The following is a 27279-nucleotide window of genomic DNA, read 5'->3' as shown; positions in this document are numbered from 1 at the left end:
TGAGTTCCAGAAGAGAGATTTTCATTTTTATATTGAAATAAATGTTAAAGGTCCAAATGAAGAACAAATAAAATTTTGACATAGGGTTAGTCAACACACATGGTTTGCAGTTCCTATTAAAGAGAATATCTTGACCTACATCTTTTCTGCTTCTGCTTTTGTATGATAGATATATCTTAGAAATGATTTGAGGTTACCCAGGGAAAGTATAATAACATTTGTCAAGACAAAATCTCTCATGAAATAATTCATGGAACAGAAACTCATCAAGCAGCAGAAGAAATGTCCAGCTTCTTAGGTAATGGAAAAATATTTGGCACTAGCAAATAGAAATGATGGAAGAAGTTTTCATTTTGAATTTGTAAGAACTATATCAAGGAGAGGATAAAACCTTATATAAATATATAGAAAAGTAGGCTTTTCAAAATAGTTATTAAGAGGATCTCAAGCTAATGTCCTATATTCAAAAAGAAAGGTGTTAGAAACATGAAAGAAATTTAGAAATCTTTTGAGGAATAAAGTATATTTAGCCTTAGATCTAATGTGTCATAAATTTATAATTTATATAATGCTACACTATAGGAAATATAGTCTCAAATATGTTGTATACAGCAGTTTGTTGATTTTTAAGATGAAAATAGCATTTTTGTATAGTTAAAATGTTATATAAAAGAGTTTGTTAAGAAAACAAAATCATTTGAAAAGGAACTACTTAGTATTTAAACATTTCTAGCCATGTCATTCTTTTTTTTTTTTTTTTTAAGATTTTATTTATTTGACAGACAGAGATCACAAGTAGGCAGAGAGGCAGGCAGAGAGAGAGGAGGAAGCAGGCTTCCTGCTGAGCAGAGAACCCGATGCGGGGCTCAATCCCAGAACCCTGGAATCATGACCTGAGCCAAGGGCAGAGGCTTTAACCCACTGAGCCACCCAGGCGCCCCTAGCCATGTCATTCTTAAATTCTTCAACTAAACATCCTGAGCATCAGTAGCCCTATGTCTCTTTATAGATATTTCTAGAAATTAAGACATTATGTCATCTGGATGTGAAACCCTTTTTAGGCACTTCATAATGGAAGTTATTTTTTTGTGACATAGACAACCAGAAGGATATGTAACCCAAAGGAATTAGAATGTCATCTTAAGAGTTCTGAAGAGTAGGCCAAAACAGTGGATTTACCTTTTAGATGTCATTTGAAAGTAAAATCCCATACAATTAACTGCTCCTCTCTTGTTTGTTCTTCAGACATCATGCCTTAAAAATTAGTAATTTCATTGACCACTTTTCCAAGAATTAGTTGACATTTTCATTGTTTATGTGTCTAAAGATATATATATATATATATATATATATATATATATATATATATATATATTCCATCTTTACATTTGAGCCTTAGAGGATAAAAATAGTTTTGAGGGCTTTTAAAAGTATCATTTCAGAAGTTGTTTAGTTACATGGGCTGTTCTTCTTTAAGAATATGTATACTTGTCAACTCACTTAGCAGTCTTTATCCCAAATGAAATATTTTGTTTTGCTGAAATAGTAAAAACTCATTTTCATCTGTTTATCCTCATAAATATTAGCTTGGCTAGCATAAGTGAATATAAAAACTATATCTTGCTAGTTCATTGACATGTGCTAAATTTTCCTTGTATTTCAAACTAAGTGTTCCCTTTTCTTATTATAAGATTAATAGGTATTAATTACAAACACTTGGAAAAATGCAGAAAAATAGGAGAAGATAAATAACCCATAATCTAGTCACTCAATAGAACTGCTTTTAGCATTTTGCTATATTTTCTTTTCAGCAAATATTTGGGGAGTATTTTTACATAGTTTCTGTAAGTGAATATTTTTGCTTTGATTTTAAAATAGGTAAAAAATGGTATCATTGTAGGTTTTCATAGATAAGAGCAAATGTATTGAGAGCACATTGTATTGAAAGCAAATGTTTGAATTTCTACCCAGAATGATGAAAATAGGATTTGTTGCCCATTGTTCCAGTCTCAACTCTTTGATTCCTAGAATTTATTCTTCTAGGGCCTTTTAAATGACTTACACAGGTAATCTTTGACTTATGTCTGTCAAACTTAAATGAATATGGCATTCCTTGGCCAGTTAGGATCCAGTCTTTCTCATCTTAATACTTAATAGATGCTCTTTTTTTCTTCTCCTTTCCTTTCTTTGTTCCTCGTTTTTTCGTATTTGCTTTCAACAACGACTATTTTCTCAGCACCTTCGGTTTTAGGAATTGTGCAAGGTTCAGGGAATATGAAGATGATGGAGCACAGTACTAGCCCTCAGAACTCCCCCACTTACCTTGTCAGTGTTAGTGCATTCCTTTGCATTCCTTCTTTTCTCCATTCTTCTTTCCCTTTCCTAGCCATGAGCTTTACCCCAGTCCCTAGTTCCATTGAGACTACGGTATTTCCTCCTTTCATTATTGATAATAGAGGCAACAGCTTGGTTAGAGATGAAGGGTTAAACATTAGGGCCATTTTTAAGGCTTCTTAGCCACCATTGCTCTTCTTTGTTTGATTCATAATGTTCCTCCCGGGACCTATTTGTTTTTTGAGATTTTTGTCCATAGTCATCTCTTGGCTCCTGTATTTCCAATGTGAGTCATACAGAAAGTGTTATAGGCCATGACATTTTATTTTATTTTATTTTAAAGATTTATCTATTCATTTGGAGGGGTGCAGAGGAGAGGAAGAGAATCTGAAACAGACTACCTGCTGAGCACAGAACCCGATACAATGTTGATCTCAGGAACCTGAGACCTGAGCCCAAACCAAGTCCAACCTTAACTGACTGAACCACCCAGGAGCCCCCCTGACTCTGTTTTAAAATATACATGGATAGGGGTGCCTGGGTGGCTCAGTCAGTTAACTGTCTGCTTTTGGCTCAGGTCATGATTCCAGGGTCCTGGCATTGAGCCCCATCTTGGGCTCCCCGCTCCTTGCTCAGCCAGGAGTCTGCTTCTCTCTCTCCCTCTGCCCCTCCCCCTGCTTATGCTCTCTCGCTCTCTCTCTCTCTCTCACTCTCTCTCACTCACTCTCTCAAATAAATGAATAACATCTTAAAAAAAATGTACATGGATAATTTTAAGTCTGTTTTAAAACTGATAGTATATTTGCAGTGCTTCAGTCATATTTGCAGTGCTTCAGGTTAAATGTATTGACCTAAAGTCCTAACCACCATTTGAAATATTTTTCTTTGAACATACATTCCACATAGCAAATGCATGATAAACAAACACTAGAAATACAATTTTTAAAAATTAAAAATTAAAAAATTAAAGAAGAAATACAGTTTTAAAGAATAGATTTCCTATCTGTAAAGCCCCGTTACAAAGATTTTATATGCTAAGGACTTTAATTATTTAATCACAAATTTAAATACTCTGAAAAATTACACTTCTAAGAAAGATAGTTTAGAATAAATCTAGTTTCCCAATAAAAATTGGGTTACTGATATTTTTTTATAATTTTTTCAGAAAAATTACTGAGAAAGATATCCAAAAGAATATGTATGCTACATGTAGTTTTAATTGTTTTATTAAGGCCTTTTGTTTATTTCTTTTTGCTACCCCCACATATCTTTTGCCTTGCAAGTCTGATTAGAAAATAATCATAGTTAATCTCGTAGTTTTAAAATTTGTTTTGACTGAAGTACAATGTGAAAGGTTATAATGACATCAGCTATTCTCTTACCTGTTATTCCTGGCTTATTACATTCAATCTTCCTTCCCACCACACATACACATTTTTCATTTTTGCCTTGTATAGTTAAATTTTATTTAAAAATTCTAAGAGATACTTTGCTTATGGAATGTATCTTCCTTTAGGCTGTATTGTCAGTAAGATAATTAATTGTTTTTAATGTTACTGCCTATTCTGTTTCTTCCTTTATCTTAGATGACTTTTGTAGAAAAAACTCATTTTGATACTTTTTCCATGTTGTGCTTTGACTTCTCAGAACACTGGAAAACCAAAAAGGAAGTGGAGTAAAGAAGAGCCCTATGTTGTGTGGACAGTATCCTGTTAAAAGTGAAGGAAAGGAGCTGAAGATAGTTGTACAGCCTGAGACCCAGCACCGAGCTCGGTACCTGACTGAGGGTAGCCGTGGCTCAGTAAAGGACAGAACACAGCAAGGTTTTCCTACAGTAAAGGTACTTATTTTATTTTTCAGTATACAAAGAATTTCTCCAGTTTTGTTTTTAACCAGCAAAAGCTGCCTACAATAGAATAGTAGAATTATTAGACACATATAATGGAAATTAAAGCAAAAGTCTAACTAAATTATAAGCCCAATATTCTTATTTTTATTTCATTTGAATTTTAGCATAGATGAAAGAGGAAGTGAGAATGTATTCTGATAAATATTGGGAAATCATGAATTATGTTCTCCTTATATTTGACATTGGTAGCAATTATATTCACTTCTTCCCAAACTTAATATTTAAGAAGATATTTTAAAGTGGATTAAAAAAAATATTGTAGAAATTATTATGAGCTTAGAAAATAAGGTTTTGAGATGGCTAAAGAAATCAGGACTGTTCATCTCAGAAAAGAATTGGTTGAAAATAATTTGAGTCTTCAGTTTAAGAGTTAGGATATTAGGGCACCTGGGTGGCTCAGTTGGTTAAGCAACTGCCTTCAGCTCAGATCATGATCCCAGGGTCCTAGGATTGAGCCCCACATCGGGCTCCCTGCTTAGTGGGGAGCCTGCTTCTCCCTCTCCCTCTGCTTCTCTGCCTGTTTGTACTCTCTCACTCTGCCAAATAAATAAACAAAATCTATGTTAAAAAAAAAAAAAGGATTAGGATATCATTAGCGCATGGGTGGCTCTGATGGTTAAGCATCTGCCTTCGGCTCAGGTCATGATCCTAGGGTTTTGTAGTCGAGTTCCACATTGGGCTCCCTGCTCAGTAGGGAGACTGCTTCTCCCTCTGCCTCTCTCTCTCTGTGTCTGTCATGAATAAATAAATAAAATCTTTAAAAAAAAAAGTTAGGATATCAACTGGATCTTCATCTTTTCAGAATTTAGACTAAAAGGAAAAAGAAGCTTGAATTTCAGCACCTGGGAAACTTTGTTAGAATATTTCTCTTTGAAGACAAACCAAAAAAGAGTTGGGTGGGGAATATTTAATAAGTGTTTCTGTTTCTTATAAAACATTAAACAGGGAGGAATTTTGGCATGGTAAATTCTTGTTAAATACAGTTTGTGAAAATGTTAGTTGAACAGTATTCAGTTGGACTGCCTTTCATTTTAAATTTTAATAAAATATGGTAGAATCTTGGGGTCAGGAAACCTGTCCATGGCCATTTATAAGATTGGTTAATAGTCAACAACATCATTCTTTATCCCTCTGCTACTCTTCACACCAACCCATCCTTAGTCCCTCATACTCAGGACAAATCATACGTGAATAAGAAATTTCAGTTATGCTTTCTGTAAATATTTGTCTAATGAGAAATGTTAATAGTTTGGTCAGTATTTTTAACCCAATTGCTCTGACTTTATGCTTTAAGTACTCTCTGGTCAGAAGTATTATTAGATTGTCTAACTGTGATAGGGAGTGAATTGCCCGACTCAAAAGTTTATTTATTCTTTCATTCAACAAATATGCACCCCTTTATGTGCCAGACACTGTTCTAGGTACTGTTAGTGGTTTGAGTAGATTGTTTATTTATCTGCTTACTTCCCTCATTTTGATATCTTTTCACAGAGATAGAGCCATACTGGGTTAGAAAAGATGTATGAATTCTTTAAAGCCTTTTGGTATACATTGTACAGGTTGTTTTGTGATTTTATGCATTCTGTATTAGCCCCTTCAGTGTTTAACTATATAAACATGAACAAAAATCTGCATTGGAAACATTTTTTCCCAAATGCTGTTTTAAATATTTATTTATTCTTCACCATACAAATTATAATTTATGAAGGCTCGTTAGAGACCTGAAAGGACCCATATCCTGGTCTAAACTAACAGTTTTCAAACCATAATTTTTTTTCAAGATTTTATTTACTTATTTGACGGAGAGATCACAAGTAGGCACAGAGGCAGGCAGGGGAGGGGGGAAGCAGGGTCCCCGCTGAGCAGAGAGCCTGATGCGGAGCTTGATCCCAGGACCCTGAGATCATGACCTGAGCTGAAGGCTTAACCCACTGAGCCACCCAGGCATCCCCAACTATAATGTTTTAGCCCATGATTTCATGATGGTGTGTGTGTCTATCTAATCTATGCAGATGAGCTCCATTTCCCTTTTATTTATATAGGAGCACTTCAGACACTTTCCTGTTTACTATTTAAAAAGAGTAAAAAATTCAGTATGTGTATTCATTTGATGATGATAATAATGATGCCAGTAAAACAATTTAGTGAATTTTGCATTAGTGATGGTGGTAAATTTTGAATAACCCGCATGCTTTGGCAGTCCATAAATTTATAAATACCTAAAGGACTGTGTATTCATTTGCATGTAGTTGTACAAATTAATTATAAATGGTAATTTATCATTAAACATATAAATTTTCCTCAAAGTGTGATTATTTCAGAATTAAAACTTACGATTTCCTACAGAAACTTAGCCAACTCTCCTTTTTATGAAAATGTTGTACTTTTGTTTTTCTTGAGGATTTCTTGAGGATTTAAAATTATTTCCTTATTGTTATCCAGTTATAGGACTTGGTCTTAAGTGTTTGATTGGACAATTAGATTATTTGAAAGGCTAATTTATGTTCCATGTTATTTCACTCCAGCTGGAAGGCCATAATGAGCCCGTAGTGTTGCAAGTGTTTGTGGGTAATGACTCTGGTCGAGTGAAACCACATGGATTTTATCAGGCCTGCAGGGTTACTGGGCGAAATACAACTCCTTGTAAAGAAGTGGACATTGAAGGCACTACTGTTATAGAAGTTGGTCTTGATCCAAGCAACAACATGACACTGGCGTAAGTACTTACTATAAAAAAATTTTTCAGTATACATTACACTTTTGCAGTGGGCTCAAAAAAAGTTTAGTTTTTAGTGTAAAAAAAAATAAGACTTGGAGTATTTTATTAAAATGTTTTAAACATTATAAATACAGAAATAGATTATTGCAGAGTGGTAATGGGTTAAAATGGACTCTTTTGCCCTCCATGATGAAAGGCAAGGAAATAAAAGCCAGATGGAATGCTGACTTTTTAAAAAATAATATGGACTTACTTTTTGGAATTAATAAAAGTAACGTTAAAAAATAAAAATTACAAACAATTTGATTTGCTCTCCTAAATTCCGCCTTTTTCCCCCCACTAAATTCTGCTTTCTTAGTGTTTGCATTAGAAACTTTGATAGACCATTCGTAGTACCTTGACCCATCTTGATGTGAAAAAGCATATTGTTGTTCTAAATTCACCTTCTGTGTTTATTTTCCTATATTAAAAAAGAGTATGTTTTTTCATCTTATGGATTTTCATTGCCCAAAAAAATACTAGAAGTTTTAATGATTTAAATTAAAAAATTAAAAACTAAAATTTTTCCCTTAAGCCTTTTGCTAAGGTCCTTTAATCCTAAAGTTGAACCATAACAGCAGCAGATATATTGAAAAGGGGTAGACTTATATTGTAATTATTTGTATTAGATAGCTAATGACATTTCTCTATTTAATTCTGAATTTCCTTTTGAAAGCCATTTTGAATAGGTTAGTAAGAGGTTAATTGGAAAGGGAAATTTTGAAAAATATTTAGTAAAGACTTATTTTTTAACTTATGAAAATTATAAAAATAAACATATGTAGTGGAAGAAAGGAAGGAAGATACTGGTTATAAAAATAGTGCTTATTCACTATAAGTTGAAAATACAGAACAATAAAAAATAATAAAGAAAAATGAATAATAAAAAACTAAAAACATACCTCTCAAAAGCCAACTTCCCAGAAATAACCACCTTTTTTTTTTTTTTTTTTTTTAATTTGAGAGACAGAGTGAGCAAACAAGAGAGAGAACACAAGCTGGAGGAGGGGCAGAGGGAGAGGGAGAAGCAGGCTTCCCTCTGAGCAGAGAGCCGAATATAGGGCTCAATCCCAGGGTCCTGGGATCATGACCTGAGCCAAAGGCAGCCGCTTAACCGACTGAGCCACCCAAGTGCCCAGTAACCACTATTTTGATGTGTATCTTTCCATTCTTTTTTTCTGATAACATTGAAATAATACTGTACCCATTGTTTTGTAACCTTACTTTCACTTACCATCAGCATATTCCATATAGTAAATATTATCTTATAGCATATTTTTTTAATAGTATATGTTTTAATGGCTGTATAGTGTTCCGTTCTTTTGGAGACAGTTGCTAGTTTTGTGTGTGTGTGTGTGTTTTGTTTTTTGTTTTTCGTTTTTTTAGTAAAATTCATTCTCTTTATTTTAATATATGAATTTGCAAAAATAGAGGATGCATTTTTTTTTTTTTAATGGCAGTTAGGATGTCTGACTGGCTCTTAACGTCAGCATTGCGAGTGTGAGCCCCACACTGGGTATAGAGCATGCTTTAAAAAAAATAAATTAAGGGGCATCTGGGTGGCTCAGCCAGTTAAGTGTCTGCCTTCAGCTCAGGGCATGATCCCAGGGTCCTGGGATTGAGCCCCTGCTCAATGGGGAGTCTGACTCTCCCTCTCTTTCTACCTCTCCCCTGCTTATTCTCTCTCTCTCCAATAAATAAATACAATCTTAAAAAAATTTTTGAAAAAATAAATTAAAATTTTAAAATGGCAAAAGTATCTCTTATAAACCCTTATGTTCAGATTTTGAAATAGTGATTTTGCTTTACTATTTTTCCACTATTATTATGAATGAAAATTTGGCAAGAATTATGAATATTCAGAGTTCACCCTTCCGTACTTTTTAAATTTGGAAACTTATGATTGTATTACATTTTCAAAAAATTAATAATTAGCAAAATTTTTTTTAAAAGAAACTTATTTGGGGTACATGGGTGGCTCAGTCAGTAAAGCGTCCAACTCTTGATTTCAGCTCAGGTCCTGATCTCAGGGTTGTACAGCTGAGCCCCCTTCAGGCTCCACACTATGTGTGAAACCTGCTTAAGAAGATTCTCTCTCTCTCTCTCTCCCCCCCGCTCCTGCCCCTCCCCCCCTAAAAAAAGAGGCTTATTTGGTTAAGAATATTGTACTATTTATCAAACAGTAAACATCTGTTAATATATTTTTCTTTGTGTGTAGGGTGGACTGCGTAGGGATATTGAAATTGAGGAACGCTGATGTTGAAGCCAGAATAGGAATTGCTGGTTCCAAGAAAAAAAGCACTCGTGCCAGATTGGTTTTTAGAGTTAATATCACGAGGAAAGATGGCTCCACTCTGACATTGCAAACACCCTCTTCTCCGATTTTATGTAGTAAGTAAGAAAATATATATTGAATTTTTTTTCGTTTTCTGTTAATTTGCAGACATCTCTAAATTTCAGATGTATCATTTGTTCTAGCTTGTGATCTTGCAAAACTTGAGCCATTTTAAAAAGCTATAGTCAAATTTTCTAGACTAAAAGGTAGATAATATCAAATAAAATTCTAAAGGTGTATAGTATTTTGTAGTTCCCTATTATCCCATACTAATTTTAAAAGTAATTTGAGTGGACGCCTGGCTGGCTCATTCACTAAAGAATGTGACTCTTGATCTGGGGATCATGAATTCAAGCCCCCCACACTGGGTATGGAGCCTGCTTAGAATTTGTTTTGTTTTGTTTTGTTTTGTTTTGAAAAAAGTACTTTAGGGGCACCTGGGTGGCACAGTTGGTTAAGCTTCCAACTCTTGTAACAGCTCAGGTCTTGATCCTCAGGGTCATGAGTTCAAGCCCCGTTGTTGGGCTCCATGCTTAAGAAAAAAAGAAAACGTACTCTGAACGGTTTACTTGAAATAAATTATAAATCCAAAGGATTTTTTTGGTGTATCTTTATTGTGTGGTAAATTGTCATGATCCTAAGTCTATTTTCTGTTAGAACATAAGAAACACAAAGGTAAGCAGAACTTTGTGAATATACAGTAGTTGGAGTTCTGATTACAATTATGGCATTAAATTACAGTGTTGGGAAGTGGGAAATAAAATTCTTACTTAGCTCAACTTGGCTTACCTTGTATGGATTCCATTCTATAGTTGATGAAACTGAGACTTATAGAGATTAAATAACTCCTTCAAGGTCACATAGCTAGCAAATAGTAAGACTAGGATTCAAAGCCTCTGCTTTTAACCACTATGCTCTTTTGTCATTATAATCACTTAGAATGGCAATGCTGAAACCAAGTTTAAACAATTCATTTCATTCTAACCATAGCCTCTGGGTGGTTAAGACTATGGTTAAAGAAAAAGATTATGTTAATGAACCATTTCCCCTACGTAGGAGATTTATTGATGTAGTTTAGATTTTTTATGAATTAAAATAGATCTCAGTTCATATTGGGATACTTTCCTTGAATACCTATATTGTCCCTTCCATTTCTTTTTGTAGAAGTCATTTATTATGGAGGTGTAGAATATTTGTTTTTATTCCTCTAGTTGACTATTTGTCACTTTTCATCTGCTTAGACAAACTGGATTCGATAAACATGAACAGTACTTTCTTTGGAAGAAAGGAGTACCAAAAAGGATGTGCTCTTGCCATTCGTGACAACACAGATGAATGTACAGTGTTTTATACTGAGTGAAACAAGTCAGACAGAGAAAGACAAATACTGTATGATTTCACTTATATGTAGCATCTAAAAACAAAACAAATGTGAATAAACAAAGTAGAATAAGACCTAATAATACAGAGAACAAACTGATGGTAGCCAGGTTGCTGGGGGATGAGCAAAATGGGTGAAGGGGAGTGGAAGGTACAAGCTTTCAATTATGGGATGAAAGAGAATAAAGGTGGTGCAACATAGGTAATATAGTGAGTGGTATTGTAATAGCATGGTGACAGATGGTAGCTATACTCCTGGTGAGCATAGCATAAGGTATAGAGTTGTTGAATCACTGTATTGTTATACCTGTAACTAATGTAACATTGTATGTCAATTATACTCAAATAAAAAAATTACTTTTGAAAGAAGGAAAAAAATTTTTTAAAACGGGGGAGGTACCTTGGCAGTAATAGCTCCCATACTTCTTTTAGTTTTCAAATACGTTTACATGATAGTTTTTACATTTATTTCTTATTAAAGTTATTTTTATAGATTCATACAAATGGGGTTTTTTTCCTTAAACTAGCTTAAAATATTTCTAATAGTAATTTCTATGAATATCAATTACATCTAATCATTTAGGTAAGAATCTAAGCCTCCTTTTTTAAAAAAAAACTTATTTAAGTAATTTCTACCCCCAACTTGGAGCTTAAAGTTACGACCCCAAGATCAGGAGTCACATGCTCCTCTGACTGAGCCAGCTGGGTACCCCTAAGCCTCCTAAACTGTACATTCCTAGTGAATCAGTGATTTTGATTTTTTGAAAAGCTATCATTGTATGTAATGAATGTCATCATTCTTTGTTTTTTACTTGATCAATTTTACTTGATCTTCATGGGTTTTCATTAAATACAGTACCTAGCAGTCTGTAGATTGATCAATCTTTTTATTTTTTAATTGGCAACAAAATGATACATTTTTAATTTTTTATTACTTTTGTTTAAATATTAAACTAGATGTACAGAAAAAGGTATTAATGTCAATATTACTTTTCACAGTATTATTTTATCTCTCTCTTATACTCTGTGGCTTATATATATATATTTTTTTTTTTTTAAAAGATTTTATTTATTTGACAGACAGAGATCACAAGTAGGCGGTGGGGGGTGGGGGGCAGAAAGCAGGCTTCCTGCTGAGCAGAGAGCCCGATGTGGGGCTCCATCCCAGGACCTGAGATCATGACCTGAGTCGAAGGCAGAGGCTTAACCCTATGAGCCACCGAGGCACCCCTACTCTGTGGTTTATAAAGCACTTTCATGTATGTTGAGGTCTTAGAAAGTTAATAAATGTTTACCTTATAATTGGAGTTAGACACATGGGAGTAGAGAAATTGAGATGATAATGCTGACTTAACTACTGATAAAACTGTTAGAAAGAGGACTTTTTCATCCCAGAGTAGGGTATATCTATCCATCCAGTCAGAGCAGTTGTAGGCTTCTTAGCCTTCTACAGTTGTAGGCCTCTTAGCAACTGGCACAGACCATCTAAAATGTCTGCTTTGGGTCACCCAGGTGGCTCATTCGGTTGAGCGGCTGCTCAGGTCATGATCGCAGGGTCCTGGGATGGAGCCCCAAGTCAAGGCTCTCAGCAAGAGCCTGCCTCTCCTTATCCCTGCCACTCCCTTTGCTTGTACTCTCTCTCTTTCTGTCAAATAAGTAAATAAATTATTTTTAAAAAGTTTAAATAAAGTGTATGCTTTGTGCATGTAGGCAGTTGCAGAAGAGGGAGGAAAGAAGACTGGGCTAATCATGCCTAAGCTCTGGTTCCAAATCCACTGTAGTTAAGTCATTTTTCCTCTCTAGTGAGTATTAATCTAATGGAGTTTCCTATTAATAAAATAGAAATGATTATTTTCATTTTTCATGTAATAGAATAGGGACAAAACTGTTGAGAGTAGGAAATGGTAGATAAGAGATAATCTGATTTTTTTTGTTGTTCATTATTTTGAGCTGATAGCTCCCATAAAATGTAGGAAAGAATTAATTTTTATCAACTTTAACATAATAGTGGATATACATTTTAAGTTGTATAGCTTATAATTAAGGTTCAATATATAGTCATTTAATTATCTTAAGTTCGCATACAGTTAGGTTCATGCTTTCCCATAATAGTTTTTTTAATAGTAGTTTACTGAGATATAATTTGCATACCATGCAGTTGAGCCTTTTAACATGTACAGTTTTATCATATTCACAAAGCTGTATGACTGTGACCATTATCTAATTTTAGAACATTTTTATTGCCACCAAAAAAAGAAATCCTGTACCTCTTAGCAGTCACTGTTCATTCCTCTGTTATCCCAGACCCTGGAAACCACTATTCTACTTTCTACTGGATTCTGCTGGATTTGCCTACTCTGGACATTTCATATAAACAAGATCATACAATAGGGGCCCTGGGTGGCTCAGTTGGTTGAGCGGCTGCCTTCGGCTCAGGTCATGATCTCAGGGTCTTGGGCTCCCTGCTTAGCAGGAAGTCTGCTTCTCCCTCTCCCTCTGTTCCTCCCTCCCTCTCTCTCTCTTTCCCTCCCCATCTGCTACTCCCTTTGTCTCTCCCTCTCTAAATGTGTGTGTGTGTGTGTAGTATGAAGAAGTGGCAAGATTTGAAGCTAGTAGAGGTAGGCAAGATTTGTTTTATAGGAACTTGTGTGTTGAGCTAAAGAAATTGAATTTTAACCTGTCCACTTTAGGAAACCTGAGGCTTGCACTTAGACTTTAGAGGGGGGAATATGAGGGAAGAGAAAAAGTAAACATAAAAATAATACACAGTGAAAGGGCCCAAAAAATCCTTTTATTTAAAAAATTTTATATAAGAATGTTCCATTATGGGTTCCTGGTTTATGTTTATTTCCATGAATATAACCTTTTTGATAGGTTTAAGCAATTGGAATAGAAAGAGAGGTGAAAAGGAAATAGGTTAGTAAGAAGGGTTAGAGTCGGAATGGGAGGTAGAGGGAAACAGGAAGATGAGAGGGAGGTAGAAGAGGAATAGGGGCCAAAAGGTGATAGAGGTGGAAGGGAGGAGAGGAAGCAGACATTTGATCTTCCAGCTAGAGACACTCAGTGGAAAGAAGGCCTATTGCCAGAATTCATGTTGTGCTTTGTGACATTGAAAAAGAAGGTCTGCTTTTACTTGCTGGTTTAACAATGGCCATTAAATCCATTACCTGTTTTTTTGTTTGTTTGTTTTTAAGGGGATGGAAGAATTATCCCCTTTTATTTTCTTGACCTATTTCTATTTCTCCAGGCAATACAGGTATACATGTTTTTGTTTGTTTTTGTATATTGTGTACATTATGTGGTGATACTATATCATATTAAGAATATCAATTTTCATTCTTTTTTAGTATCTTCCCTCCTATGCTAATTTTAAGATATAACAAAATTAATTATGGCTTTCTTCACAATAATATATATTGGATTAAATCTGACTGAATTTCATAAGTTTCTACTTCCCTTATTTCTCTGTATCCCACAACTTTAGGAAAAGGATAATATCATTGAGTAAACTTTCCTTCTTTTCACAGATATTATTAAAAAGATTTACTAATTCTTTTGGCATGTTGAAATATTTGCTGTTATTTTTCAGTATTCATATATTCATTAATTTTTTTCAGCTTTATTTTTGAGGCTACTATTTGAAAAGCGTCTAGAAGCACATAGTTTTTATAGTACCAGAGAATTGGCCGCTTTTTTTTTTTTTTTAATTGGCTGCTTTTTTTGTGTTACAATTTTTTAAGCAGTACGATCACTTTCAAGGCTGGCTTACTAATTACCTAAAGATAAAATAAAATAGTTAATACTTAAATAATACCGACTTTGGTTCTGTTTAGTATGGTGTTGGGGCTGTTAGGTAACCATTAAACTTTTTAATAGAAAAGACCTTTTAAGGTCAAAGGTTAAAAGTTAAATTATCTTGAGCAGTGACAGATGATAGACTAGTTCTTTGTGTAATGTAAATACAAATATATAGAAGATATATACATGATGTACCTTCTGAGGAGCCTCATTTGGCCATCATATGCCCTTAATACATAAAAGGAAAAAATGAGATAGGGAAAAAAAAAAAAGCTTTGATAAGCATCAGTGGAGTGGAATTTCCACATAGTATTTGAAAATGGGGGGAAAGGTTATATACTTTCCATTCATTTCGTTCATACAATATAGCCATATAATTGTCATCTCTTATTGTTTTCTAATCAAAATAATATTTACTGGGGTACCTGGCTGGCTCAGTCAGTGGAACATGGCAACTCTTGATCTCGGGGTTGTGAGTTCAAGCCCCATGTTGAATGTAGAGATTACTTTAAAAAAATCTTTCAAAAAAAATTTACTATGTTTTTCTTGAATGTCCTTAAAAACAACTGTTGAGTTCCACTGTTACTCTAAAAAGCTGTAAATAAGTTCAGTTAATTCTTCATTTACAAAGGGCATATAATTGCCAGTATTTGACCAGTAACAGTTTCCATTCTCTTCATATATTAACCCTGTAGGTTCTAACCAGTATATATGGATATACATTCACAATTTCTTTTAAACTCTTAGACATTGCTGAAAGTGTCATTTGCCATTTAAATATTTAATAAGCACAGGATACTTGTTTGTATCAGTATGTGAGGCTAAATGATGCTGCAGTAACAACAACAACAAAAAACTCAGTGGCACTCAACAGTTCTGTTTCTCTCACACTCAACAGTTCTGTTTCTCTCTCACTTTATGATAATACTGGCTATGGTTTGGAAGCAGGGCCATTCTCTTCACTCTAGGATCCAGGCTGAAGAAGCTGCCCTTATCTGCGACACTGACATTTTCGTAGTAGAGGGGAAAAAGGAAAAAGTGGAACCATGTAAGGTTATAAAAGTTCTTCCTTGGAACTGGCATATTATTTCAGTTCACATTTCATTATACAAACGAGTCACATGGCCAGTCCTAACCTGAGTGGCACAAGAATTATAGCCTTTCCACAAGGAAGGACCAAGGGGAAGAGGGACAGTGAATAGTTTGACAATAAAAATTTCCCATATGATATTATTAAAAGGATAAAATTAACCATTTAAATATGTAAGTGTCTACAGAGAAAAAAGTTAAACTTTTCCTAAAGTGTAGTGGACTCTAATTAATTTAGAAGTTGGTGAGTTATACAAGCCAAATTTAGTTTACCTTTGCAGTGCTTATGTTGTGAGGGTTTACTAAAACAAGAGATAGTGTAATCTATGTGAAAGAGCTTAACCTCCTGGGGAACAGTTTTTTTGGATATTTAAAAGGTATTTATTTGCATATGCCAGCATCTCAGAGTATTTTGGTGGAAAACTAGTCCTTAAGTGTCAATAAGGAAGAATGGTTTTTTTTGTTTTTTAAGATTTTGTTTATTTGAGAGAGAGAGAAGGATTGAGAGAACGAGTGGAGGGGCAGAAGGAGAAGCAGACTCCCCATAGAGCAGGGAGCCCAATGTGGGACTTGATCCCAGGACCCTGGGATCACGACCTGACCTGAAGGCAGACGCTTACCCAGGCACTCGAAAGGAAGAATGTTTTTTGAGTCAAATATATTGGGGAACCTATATACTATGTTTGTTATTGGATATTTATGGTGTTTATCAGAATATTAAATACTTGGAGAAATCCTTTTGTTCATTTAGCTTTGCTTTAACCCGGTATTTTCCTATATTTACTTAACTTAGGAACCTGTTTTGCTAATCAATACCTATTAAATTTTCTTAAGGAAATCCTGGCATGAGAAAGTTGCTAGGCTAATTGTAATTTATTCATTAGATCTGTGCCCTCAGTACTTTACAATTCTTTTGTTTATTTTAGTAGTGGTTACTTAGTCTTTATGCACTAGTTTTTCAACTGTTTTATTTTTTAACCTCAGGTTATCCTAGTTCAGGGAGATCCTTTGGTAGAAAAAACTATTCTGAATTGGATTCAGCCTGTTTCTAGGTGTTCTTTTGGTGTGGGGCCTCTGAGTCCTGGGTGTAGATCCTTAAAGAAGCCCTCAGTACCACCTAGGGGCAGATACTGCCTCAGAAGTCTTGTAATGGCAAAAACATAGCTGACATTTTTGAGGTTAGGATTGTGGGACAAGCTTGTTTTAAATAGAATTTTTTTAAAATATTGAGACAAAGAAAATTTAAAAATATTAAGACTAAGTGCACCTCTTAAAACTTGTTATTCACATAACCATAAAACAAAAATGACATATAAAATCTCATCTTAGGCATTAGTCCATCCCTACAAAGTCTTATCAGAGTTATTAAAAATTAATATGGATTTTCCTGTTTTTTTTTTCTGTTAGGGTGAAAGTTAAGTTGCAGAGTAAAGGAAGTTAAATTCAAGGGTCAACAAAGACAATTTCTAGAACTGATTTTAGAAAAGAAATAGTGTTGGTGGTTCTTTTTATGGAATGCTTGTGTGTACCCACAGCTCAGCCAGCAGGAGTGCCAGAAATCTTAAAGAAAAGCTTGCATAGCTGTTCAGTGAAAGGAGAGGAAGAAGTATTTTTAATTGGCAAGAACTTTCTGAAAGGAACTAAAGTTATTTTCCAAGAAAATGTTTCTGGTAAGTAGGCATAATGCTGGTATGAAGATTGTTGCACGTTCTACTTTGTTTTAAGGATATAATAATAGCTACAAAGTAACAAAAGTTTAAAAATTTTAATAAATTACTGCTTTTATTTCAATCAGATGAAAACTCTTGGAAGTCAGAAGCTGAAATTGACATGGAATTATTTCATCAGGTATAATTTAAGCCTTTTTGTCATTTAATTATTTACTCTTTGAGAAATTCAGTTTTGTTCTGAAATTTTCCTGAATCAAACAGATTAAATATCTTCTTTATGTGGGATTCATATAAGTCATTTAACTTTCTTTCTTGAATTTCTGTAGCTGAAAATTCTACTAATGCTAGAAATGACAGTTCTCTATTTTTAAAAGTTAGAAGCATTAGTAAATAATTGTTAATAAATGAAACATTTTTTTCCTAATATTTGTTTTTTCTGAGGATTTGGATTATCCTAATCTAATATTTAGTTTATCAAAGGGAAACTTATTTATTGAGTACCTGCTATGTCAGGGGTTTTATGTTTGTTAGTTACCTTTTCACAGAGGCACTGTTTGTTAAATTTACACAAAAGAGTCTGTATTGTAGGACCTCACCATGTATTGTTTTCAAAATGACAAGGAAAAAGATCTTGAAAACAAGGATAAAAAACTGATTGAAGAATTAGAATGTAGAACAAATAGGACCAAACTTACAGAAATTGAGACTAGCAGAAAAGGACAAATTTTTTAACAAATCAGATTGAACGCATATGCAGAAGAGTAGCATATATAGGTGTGGATCACAGACAGAGAACAGCAGAGCAGGAATAAACTAATGTGTAAAGTACCTAAAGCCTAAAATTTACCGTAAAATGTTGATAGGAGTAGAAAAGAGCACATGAAAACAAGTAGAGAGATGGAAGAGGCAAAAATTAGAGACTGGCCAATTTATCAAAACAGTTTAATCTTTAGTTTTTAAAATTTTTTATTCCTTTGTATTTTTTAAAAAATAAATTTTAAAATATGTATCCAGTAAAATACATTGCCATACTCAAAGCTAAGGGCACAGTGTTCCCTCATTTCAGATACTAACTAGCCACAAGCTCAGGGGTCTTCTGACCACTCTCATTTTTGAACAGTTGGCTTCAAACTTAGGGTTTCCCACTCCCCACTTAGATTTGCTAGAATAATTCACAGTACACAGGAAACACTATATTTAATTTCAGCTTTCTTATAGCAAAAGGACCCTAATCAGAACCAGCCAAAGGGAAAGACACATAGAGCAAGGTCTGGGAAGGTCCCAAAGGTGAAGCTTTTGTTGTCCTCAGGATGTCTTACACACTCAGCACATCCATGTGTGACAATATGCAGAGTATTAACAGTAAGGAAGCTCACCCAAGCCATTGGTGTCCAGAGTTTTTATTAGGGCTCGGTCACATGCTGCACATGCAGCTAATCTTTAGTCTCCAGTTCCACCAGAGGTTGGAACTGATACAACATTGCAAAGTCCCCTTCATAAATCACATTGTTGGACTGTCCAGTGACCAAAGCCCCCTGTCAGAAATACTCCTATCAGGCAGGAGTTTCTAAGGTCTTAAAGATTACCTTTCAGTAGCCAGGGGCAAAAACTAAACCATAGGGTAAAGTTAATTCTTCACAAAATAGCATCCTATTAAAGTGGAACTCCTTACATGCCTAGACAGATGCTATGTAGAAAGTTTTCCTCTGTCTTTATGCTACTACATGCTGTGAAAGGGAGATAATAGGATGTAACAGTCATTCCTTTGTCACATACACTGTTGGGCAATCTCTGTCTTAACTGAAGTTGTAGCACTTGCTTTGTCACTAGCAATCTTTGTTACCTCAATAAGATAAGTCACTTTCGTGCCCCAGTTTCCTAATCTATGAATTTTTACTAAATTATTTAAGAGGTTCCCTCTAACTCTGACATTTTATGATTTCTTATATAACTTATTTGAACAGACCATTCCCACTTTCCATGAACCAACAGTGGCTTCCTTTCGAGGACTCCCAGAGGTTAGGGACAATGTATTATGACTCTTCCGTGTTCCTCATAATATTAAGCACTCAACAGATACTCATGAAAAACTTGTTGGTTCATTTTATTCACTTTGAAGAAAATGAGGACTCGGGTCTGAGGTTCCTTACTCTTTTTGAGGGTACTTCAAACCCTAATTTCAACCAGCCTCTTACATGCCTGTAGTTTTGGTCTTGACTGAAGCTTAATTTTTCCATGCAGTACTTCTGTGTGTGCCATAAACATGTTTTGTTTTTTGATGAGTTGGTTAAATTAATGTAAACTCCTTTACAAGTAATACTCTGTTACAATTTCCCTTCCTTACCTTATCCTATAGCTAGTTCTAGAGACTGAGAAACTTGCCCTATAAATTATACAAAATATTAATAAGATAGCCCCAACAAATTATAGTCTTAACTTGCTATCTCATGTAGAACCTAATGGTAAGAAATCTTTGTTTCTTCTCCTCCTCATCTTCTGCCTCCTCTTCTTCTTCCTCCGCATCTTCCTCCTCCTCTTCATCCTCTAACTCTTCCTCTCCCTCTTCCCCTCTCCTTCTTTCCTTCCTTCCTTTTTTCCTTCCTTCCTTCTTTACCTTTGAGGTAGTTAATATTCTTTTGGGGTAGTTAATATTCTTAAAACACTTTTTTTCAGGGTAGTTATGCCAGCTACAATAGATTAAAGAAGAATAATCATAAAAATAAGACATGGTGGAATGGAAAGGAATTAATGTCCTTATTTGGTGGCTATATCTAGAGGTCCTGGGGTTTTTGCAAGCAAGTATGTATAACAAACTAAAACATAATATGATCTTCCATTAACTCTGTGGTTGTGCTGTTCATTTTTAAATTTTAATTTTTTTCAGCGAGTTGTCTTTTTTTTCCTAAGGGACTTTCTGGGACATGTTTTGGAATGGGATCACAGTGAAGATAAAAAGAATTGATCCAACAGATTATATTAAAGAAAAAAAAATTGAACATTTAGGGGTGCCTAGCTGGCTTAGTTAGTGGATCATGTGACTCTTGATTTAAGGATTGTGGGTTTGAGCCTCTGTGTGGAAATGACTTAGAAAAATAAAATCCTAAAAAATTAAACATTTAGAGGGAAGGGTACTCAGAAAACAAAAGAAAATTGTAGTTAGTAAAGAAATACCAGGCCCATACAGAAAAGCTAAAAGGACCTCTATGATATTAAAACATGACCAGAAGATGGTATAGTAGAAAGACCATTTAAAGAACCTTGCAAATTGCCATTATGAATAATTGTGATAACTATTCATTTATAACCCCAAAATCGGGACACCTGGGTGGCTCAGTGGGTTAGGCCTCTGCCTTCAGCTCGGGTCATGATCTCAGGGTCCTGGGATCGAGTCCCACATCGGGCTCTCTGCTCAGAGGGGAACCTGCTCCCCCCCCCCCCACCCGCCGCCTGCCTCTCTGCCTACTTGTGATCTCTCTGTGTCAAATAAATAAATAAAATATTTTTTTTTAAAAATTGAGATTAATGAAGTCTAGGAAAACAGTTCTTTGTTTAATATCTGACTCTTTTATGCAAAGCCATAATATGTCTCAGGCACATGTATACCAAATGTGGTAGGCAGAGGGTCATTATATCTATTCCCATTTTAATAATTTCAGATAAATTCTGTAGAAATTGCCTATTAAATATATACAAAAAGATATGTATCTTAAAGATCAACCTCTAAGAGATCTCTTTCATATATATTTTACATATATTTAGATATATATAGTCTCTTTCTATGTGTGTGTGTATATATATATGACATATACACACATATTGAGACTCTGTGTGTGTGTGTGTGTGTGTGTGTGTGTGTGTGTATACAGTCTTAAAGATAAGTTGGTTTTGAAAGAAAGCAAGAGAGTCTCACAGCTTGAAATACAGAGGTGATTTAAAGACAGGAACTAGGAGCTAGAAATGGTCTTATTGGAAACTAAGAAGTATACAATTCAATTTAAGAATAACTTGTTTTATAAAACATAAAACAGGCATTAGTGTATCAAAAACACAGGTGTATAGATTGTTATTTCTCAAACTTTAGTCTGAGTTCTTTCTATTATATTCTTTAGAGGGAGAGAATAAAAAAATAAGGAGAAACTTTGGAATTTTGGAGAAGGTGGAATTTTTAGTATAAATATGGAAAGAGAGTTCTTGAAAGAAATGCCAAAAGAGATCCTCAGAAATTTGGGGAACATCTAGAATAAACAAAGGCTTGAGAATTTAGAGGTTATGTATTTTCAAATGATTTTATTAGGAATTTTGTTTTGTTATGTGTCTTTAATTATATATATGTATATATATCCCCAACTGCAAAATGAATGTGGCAGTGATAAATTATCATTTAGGAGAATGAAAAATATCTAACACCATTGCTTACAAGTTCTAAAAAAGATTATCTGCTGAGAAGAAAATTGTTATTTTGAATCCAAGCAGATTTTTCTAAGAAATTAAAATTGGGATTGCTTCTGCTTTTCATAATTTTTTATAAAGATTTTTCTTTATTTATTCAACAGATAGAGATCACAGGTAGGCAGAGAGGCAGGCAAAGGGGTGAGTAGGGGGAAGCAGGCTCCCTGCTATGCAGAAAGCCCGATGCGGGACTAGATCCCAGGACCCTGAGATCATGATCTGAGCCGAAGGCATAGGCTTAACCCACTGAGCCACCCAGGTGCCCCAGGATTGCTTCTGTTTTTACCCTAGAGAACATTGAACCTGCTCCAAGGGCCTCCCAACCCTTTGCATGTTTTATCTGTATTGTGCTGCTAGCTTAATGGTAGTTAATTGCTCTTAATTTCTTAAAATAGTATTTAAAAACAACTTATCACTATTCATAATTTAGTTTTTAATTCAAATCACTTATAGGATTTCTAGAATCAGATTGAGGGAGTACAAAGGAGTAGTATCAAAATAGGTTCATTTGTTTTTTTAAAGGTTTCAGATTAGGTTTATTTAAGTATACTCTCCAACGCAAGTGGAGTAAAAGTTTTTAGATAAAATACGCATCTGACTTTTAGATACTAATTCCGTTACTGATTACCAAGAAACAAGATCTTACTCAGAATAATAATTTCAATTACAGAATTTGCCAAATAATTTTAAGACTAGAAAGATACCTCACAAGTCCATCCATTCAGGCATCTCTTTAACTGTAGGTAAGACTGCTTTGTGACATAGTTACAGTGTTTAAACTAAAGAGTAACACTAAGAGTAGACAGGATTTTACAACTGTTTAATTAGAAGTTGGATCAGTGCAGATACGTTTTTTGATGACCTCAGGTGCATTTGAATATGTACTTTCAGACTTTTGTTCCTCAATATCTATGGATACACACATGTATATATGTTTTCTCATCTGTCTTAAAAATGATTTTTTTTTCTTGGAAATGGCTAACGGCTTGGGATGCATAATGCCATAAATGAGAAGCTGTTTCTTTATTTGTAATGTGACTATTTCAGAGAGTGTTTTAAGATGGCTTAGAAACAAATTAAGTGCACAGAAATTGAAACCTTGACCTTGATCCCACTTGTTACTTGATCTGTCCGCTGAGTCCACCAACTCTAGTCTAGCTAAATAAAAAATGTCATCAGGGGCGCCTGGGTGGCTCAGTGGGTTGAGCCTCTGCCTTCAGCTCCGGTCATGGTCTCGGGGTCCTGGGATCGAGCCCCACATTGGGCTCTCTGCTCAGCGGGGAGCCTGCTGCCCCCTGTGTTTCTGCCTACTTGTGATCTCTCTCTCTCTCTCTCTCTCTCTCTCTGTGTCAAATAAATAAATAAATAATCTTTTTTTTTTTTTAAATGTCATCAAACTCTTGTCATTCTCATTTGTCAACATTGGCCTCTTGCATATCACATCATCAGTAGGAAAACATAATCACTGCCCCTTAATATTCCTTCCCATTACTGTAATACACTAACTAGGGAAGAAGAGCAAAACTCATATATGGTTCATGGTCTCCTTCAAGAAGATGGAGTCTCCTTGAATGAGTGCTGATGAAGGACTTATGAACTTTATGAGGATTCTTCTGCCACTAATCCAACAAAAAAAACCTTTGATTTGCTAGAGTTTGGGTACACTGAACTCTATTTGACTTTTTTTTTTAAGATTTTTTTAAAAATTTATTTATTTGACAGAGAGAGAGATCACAAGTAGGCCAGAGGCAGGCAGAGAGAGAGGAGGAAGCAGACTCCCCGCTGAGCAGAGAGCCCAATGCGGGACTTGATCCCAGGACTCTGGGATCAAGACCTGAGCCAAAGGCAGAGGCTTTAACCCACTGAGCCACCCAGGCACCCCATCTATTTGACTTTAAATGATAATTAAAGTGGTTAGGAAGCAGTTGTGAATTGCATTGCAAAGTACATCACACAATTAATATTTTACAAAACATATGATAACTGACATTGTGCTTGGTGGACATATTTTTTCTCAAAATTTATTTATTCTTTTATTCAACAAATACATTTGAGTGTATTTGGTGTAGAGTGCTTAACAGTGGATATAGAACAAAGAACAAAACACCCTAGGTTCTTATGGAGCTTAAAATCTTGTGATTGGAGAGAGACAACAAACAAACAAATAATGGTAGTAATTTCAAGTGGTGATAAATGCTATTTTAGAAATAAACAAGATTATGTGACCAGATTGGGAAGGGGTGCCACTTTAAATAGAATGAAAGCCTCTCTGTGGAGGTAACATTTTGAATAAGACCTGAAAATGGGTAAGGAACTAGCCATTTGAAGAGGTGAAAGAATATTTCAATGGGAGAAACCAGCAAGTTGTAATGACTGTGGGGTTTAAAAAAAAAAAAAAATGAATTTAGTGTGTTAAAAGAATGGACTGAGAAGGTCAGTGTGGTCAGAGTATAACAAGCCTGAGGGGAGTGGAAAAAAGGTAAAGTTGACGGGAGAAGCACCTTGTAAGCCATTGTAAAACATTAAAAGCAATTTTAAAGTTAATGTCCTGATGCCTGTGAACCTGAGCTTTAAGCTGCATTTTTTTTTCCGGTCAGAGTTTTTAATACTTTACAGCTAACAAGAATTGTATTTAATTATAATTATTTCAAAATTTTAATTTAAATATTGCTTCTTTTTTAACTCTTGATATTTCCTTTAAATTTAGAATCATCTTATTGTGAAGGTTCCCCCATATCATGACCAACATATAACTTTGCCGGTATCAGTGGGAATATATGTAGTGACCAATGCTGGAAGATCTCATGATGTTCAGCCATTCACTTACACTCCAGACCCAGGTATGTCAAAATAAAAAATTCTGACCTAAATCAATAATTAATTTCTAGTTCTTTGGAAGCATATGAATACCAGCGATCCAAAAAGAAAAAGTTGTGTGCTGAGATTAACTGATACTAAGGGCATTATTTCCAAAGAAGATGGCCACTGGCCACCAAATAATGTTTTTACTCTTAGGTGTTATTTCTGCCTATGCTCTAATAGTAAAAAAGAAAAACTAGGAATGCTTTAAAGAATTATATCTTCAAAATTATATCATGTAGATTACTTCTTTTTTTTTTTTTTAAAGATTTTATTTATTTATTTGACAGAACAGAGATCACAAGTAGGCAGAGAAGCAGGCAGAGATAGAGAGAGGAGGAAGCAGGCTCCCCGCTGAGCAGAGAGCCCGATGCGGGGCTTGATCCCAGGACCCTGGGATCAGGACCCGAGCAGGGGCCTAACCCACTGAGCCATCCAGGTGCCCCATGTAGATTACTTCTTAAGAATTATCATTCATTTAAGTACCTCTTACATGCAGAAAGTTCAAAGTGACAACCTTGGGAAACAATACTTCAGTCTGTGTCTGGCTTATAGGATGTATTTTGGGAGAAGTGAGAGATAAGCTTGGATTGATAAATGATAAAATCACAAATAGAGTTACATGCACGTAACAATTTCTAATTTGTGTAGTCAAAAATATCAAAAGACTGCTGGTTAATGAGTATTTTAAATATAATTTCAAGCATTTGGGCAAAGTAGTTGCTTTAGAAACCAGAGCAATAAGAACAATTGAAATGTTTATAAGTTTAGAAGATCTCTGGGTAAGAAGTATCGTAAGAATTTTTTGCCTACATTCATTTAGTTGCCTAGAGAAGAAAAGCCTTTTCCTGGCAAAAGTGGGGAGAACCTTTTGGAAAATGAAACTCTTCACAAGTTCCATTGACCTAGGCTTGGTTTCTGCCATGTTTACCATTGGTTCAGTTCATTCCAGTCTCGGGCACACTTCAGAATTAGCAGTTCTTCCATATTTGTAAGCTTATCATTTATGTTATTCCCAAATAGTTTCAGGAGTCAGTGAAATCCAAAGTAAATAAGGTGGCAGGGGAAAAAGAATGCTGGCAAGAGAAAGCAATGGAAACAGTAGCTGGGACAGAGCTATATCTTGTCTTACTAATTACTTTCTATCACTCACCTCTCCCCTTTTAAAAAAATCATGTCTGAATTTCACAGCATTTGCTTATTCACTATTTTGCTACAAAACTATGCCACAGTACATGGCATTAATGAAATTAATATTTGTTTCAGAATAAAAGTTAGCAGTAAAATTTTCAGACAGGAAAAGGCAAAGTTTAGAAATAATGGTTTTCAGTAAAAATAAGAAAGAGTAGATACTCAAAGATCAAATATTTGGTTGTTTTCTTTCTAGGAAGGTTTCAAAAATCCAAGGAAGTTTGGCTTAAAACTAATGGTATTTAAAGCATTTTAGTAACTGCTAATTACTTAAATAGTGGCATTTAGCATATTTTGTGATGAGGAACTTACTCATGTTGGGGGAAAGCTGGCATAATTGATACAGAAGAACGTTTTTCCTAATGAGCTTCTCTATCATCTGTGTGGAAGGGAAGAGGGAAGTTTATATGTGTAGTTGGGGAATAGCCTTAAAGATTTTACAGTCCTGAGAATACTGAGGTTTTATGGTTATTTGTTTGTTTTTATTAATCAATTATGAAGAACATCAGGACTTAGTATTAGCACTAAGAATCCTCATTTATTAGTAATACATGCTGATGATTAGAAATTTCCCTTTGAAAATTGTCAGATTAAACAACTTTTAAGTCTTCTGCTTTACAACATATACTAATTGGCTATCTTTGGCCACATTTTAAGTTTTTCCTTTCATATTTTGTATTCAATATAATATTTGGTATCAGAAACTCTTAAATAAATACATAGTATGCAAGCTTTGTAATAAGACCTTATGCTTCAGTTTCTGCCTTTATATTATAGCTAATTAAAGAATCTTCCTATAATTTCACTTTTTTGTGTTTTATAAAATATGATCATTTCAGGTATACATGAGAGAGAATATGATTTTGGGAAAACGTGGTTATAGAAAATGTGCACTATCTCATTATGATAAACCAGTTGCTGTTGTGATTCATCTGGGACTGTAGTTAAACATTTGAATATTCAGTTGTGTAGAATTATAACAGTAAAAACTAGGCTTACCCTAATATGCACAAGTCAGTGTAGAAATGGCAACCATTATACTATTTGTCTAAATATTTAAAAGTTATGATTTGACTAAGATACTTTCATATCAACCTGGAAGGCGAGATTTGAATTTAGGATTATAAGAATGCTTGGGAGTTCTAGGCCAAATATGGCAACATGAGGAAAAAGGATTCCCCAGCCTGCCAGCCTTCTTTTCCCTTTTTTTTTTTTAATTTTTGTTAAAGATTTTTATTTATTTGTCAGATAGAGAGAGAGTGCACAAGCAGGGGGAGCAGAAGACAGAGTGAGAGCCAGGCTCCCCACTGAGCAAGGAGCCTGATGTGGGACTCTGTCTCAGGACCCTGGGATCATGACTGGAGCCGAAGGCAGACACCCAACCAACTAAGCCACCCAGGCGCACATCCTTTTTTTTTTTTTTTTTTTTTTAAGATTTTGTTTATTTAAGAGAGAGAGAATGAGAGGAGGGAGGGTTGGTCAGAGGGAGAATCAGAGCCTGATGCGG

The 27279-nt window shown here is 34.8% G+C and overlaps 1 protein-coding gene across 1 annotated transcript in view; it reads left to right on the top strand.

Annotated features, from left to right (window-relative positions):
- Positions 1-27279, top strand: part of NFAT5 (nuclear factor of activated T cells 5) — a 107949-nt gene that overhangs the window by 64000 nt on the left and 16670 nt on the right. The window contains exons 5-10 of the mRNA XM_080828660.1: positions 3982-4174; positions 6769-6959; positions 9220-9392; positions 17139-17273; positions 17399-17451; positions 24430-24562. Coding sequence (XP_080684786.1) covers positions 3982-4174; positions 6769-6959; positions 9220-9392; positions 17139-17273; positions 17399-17451; positions 24430-24562 — 878 coding nt within the window. The remainder of the gene's footprint in view (positions 1-3981; positions 4175-6768; positions 6960-9219; positions 9393-17138; positions 17274-17398; positions 17452-24429; positions 24563-27279) is intronic.

The sequence above is a fragment of the Martes martes genome (genome assembly GCF_963455335.1).
Source record: "Martes martes genome assembly, chromosome: 17".
Taxonomy (NCBI): domain Eukaryota; kingdom Metazoa; phylum Chordata; class Mammalia; order Carnivora; family Mustelidae; genus Martes; species Martes martes.
The sequence above is the reverse complement of the archived record's forward strand: the minus strand, read 5'-3'. Positions and strand labels throughout refer to the sequence as shown.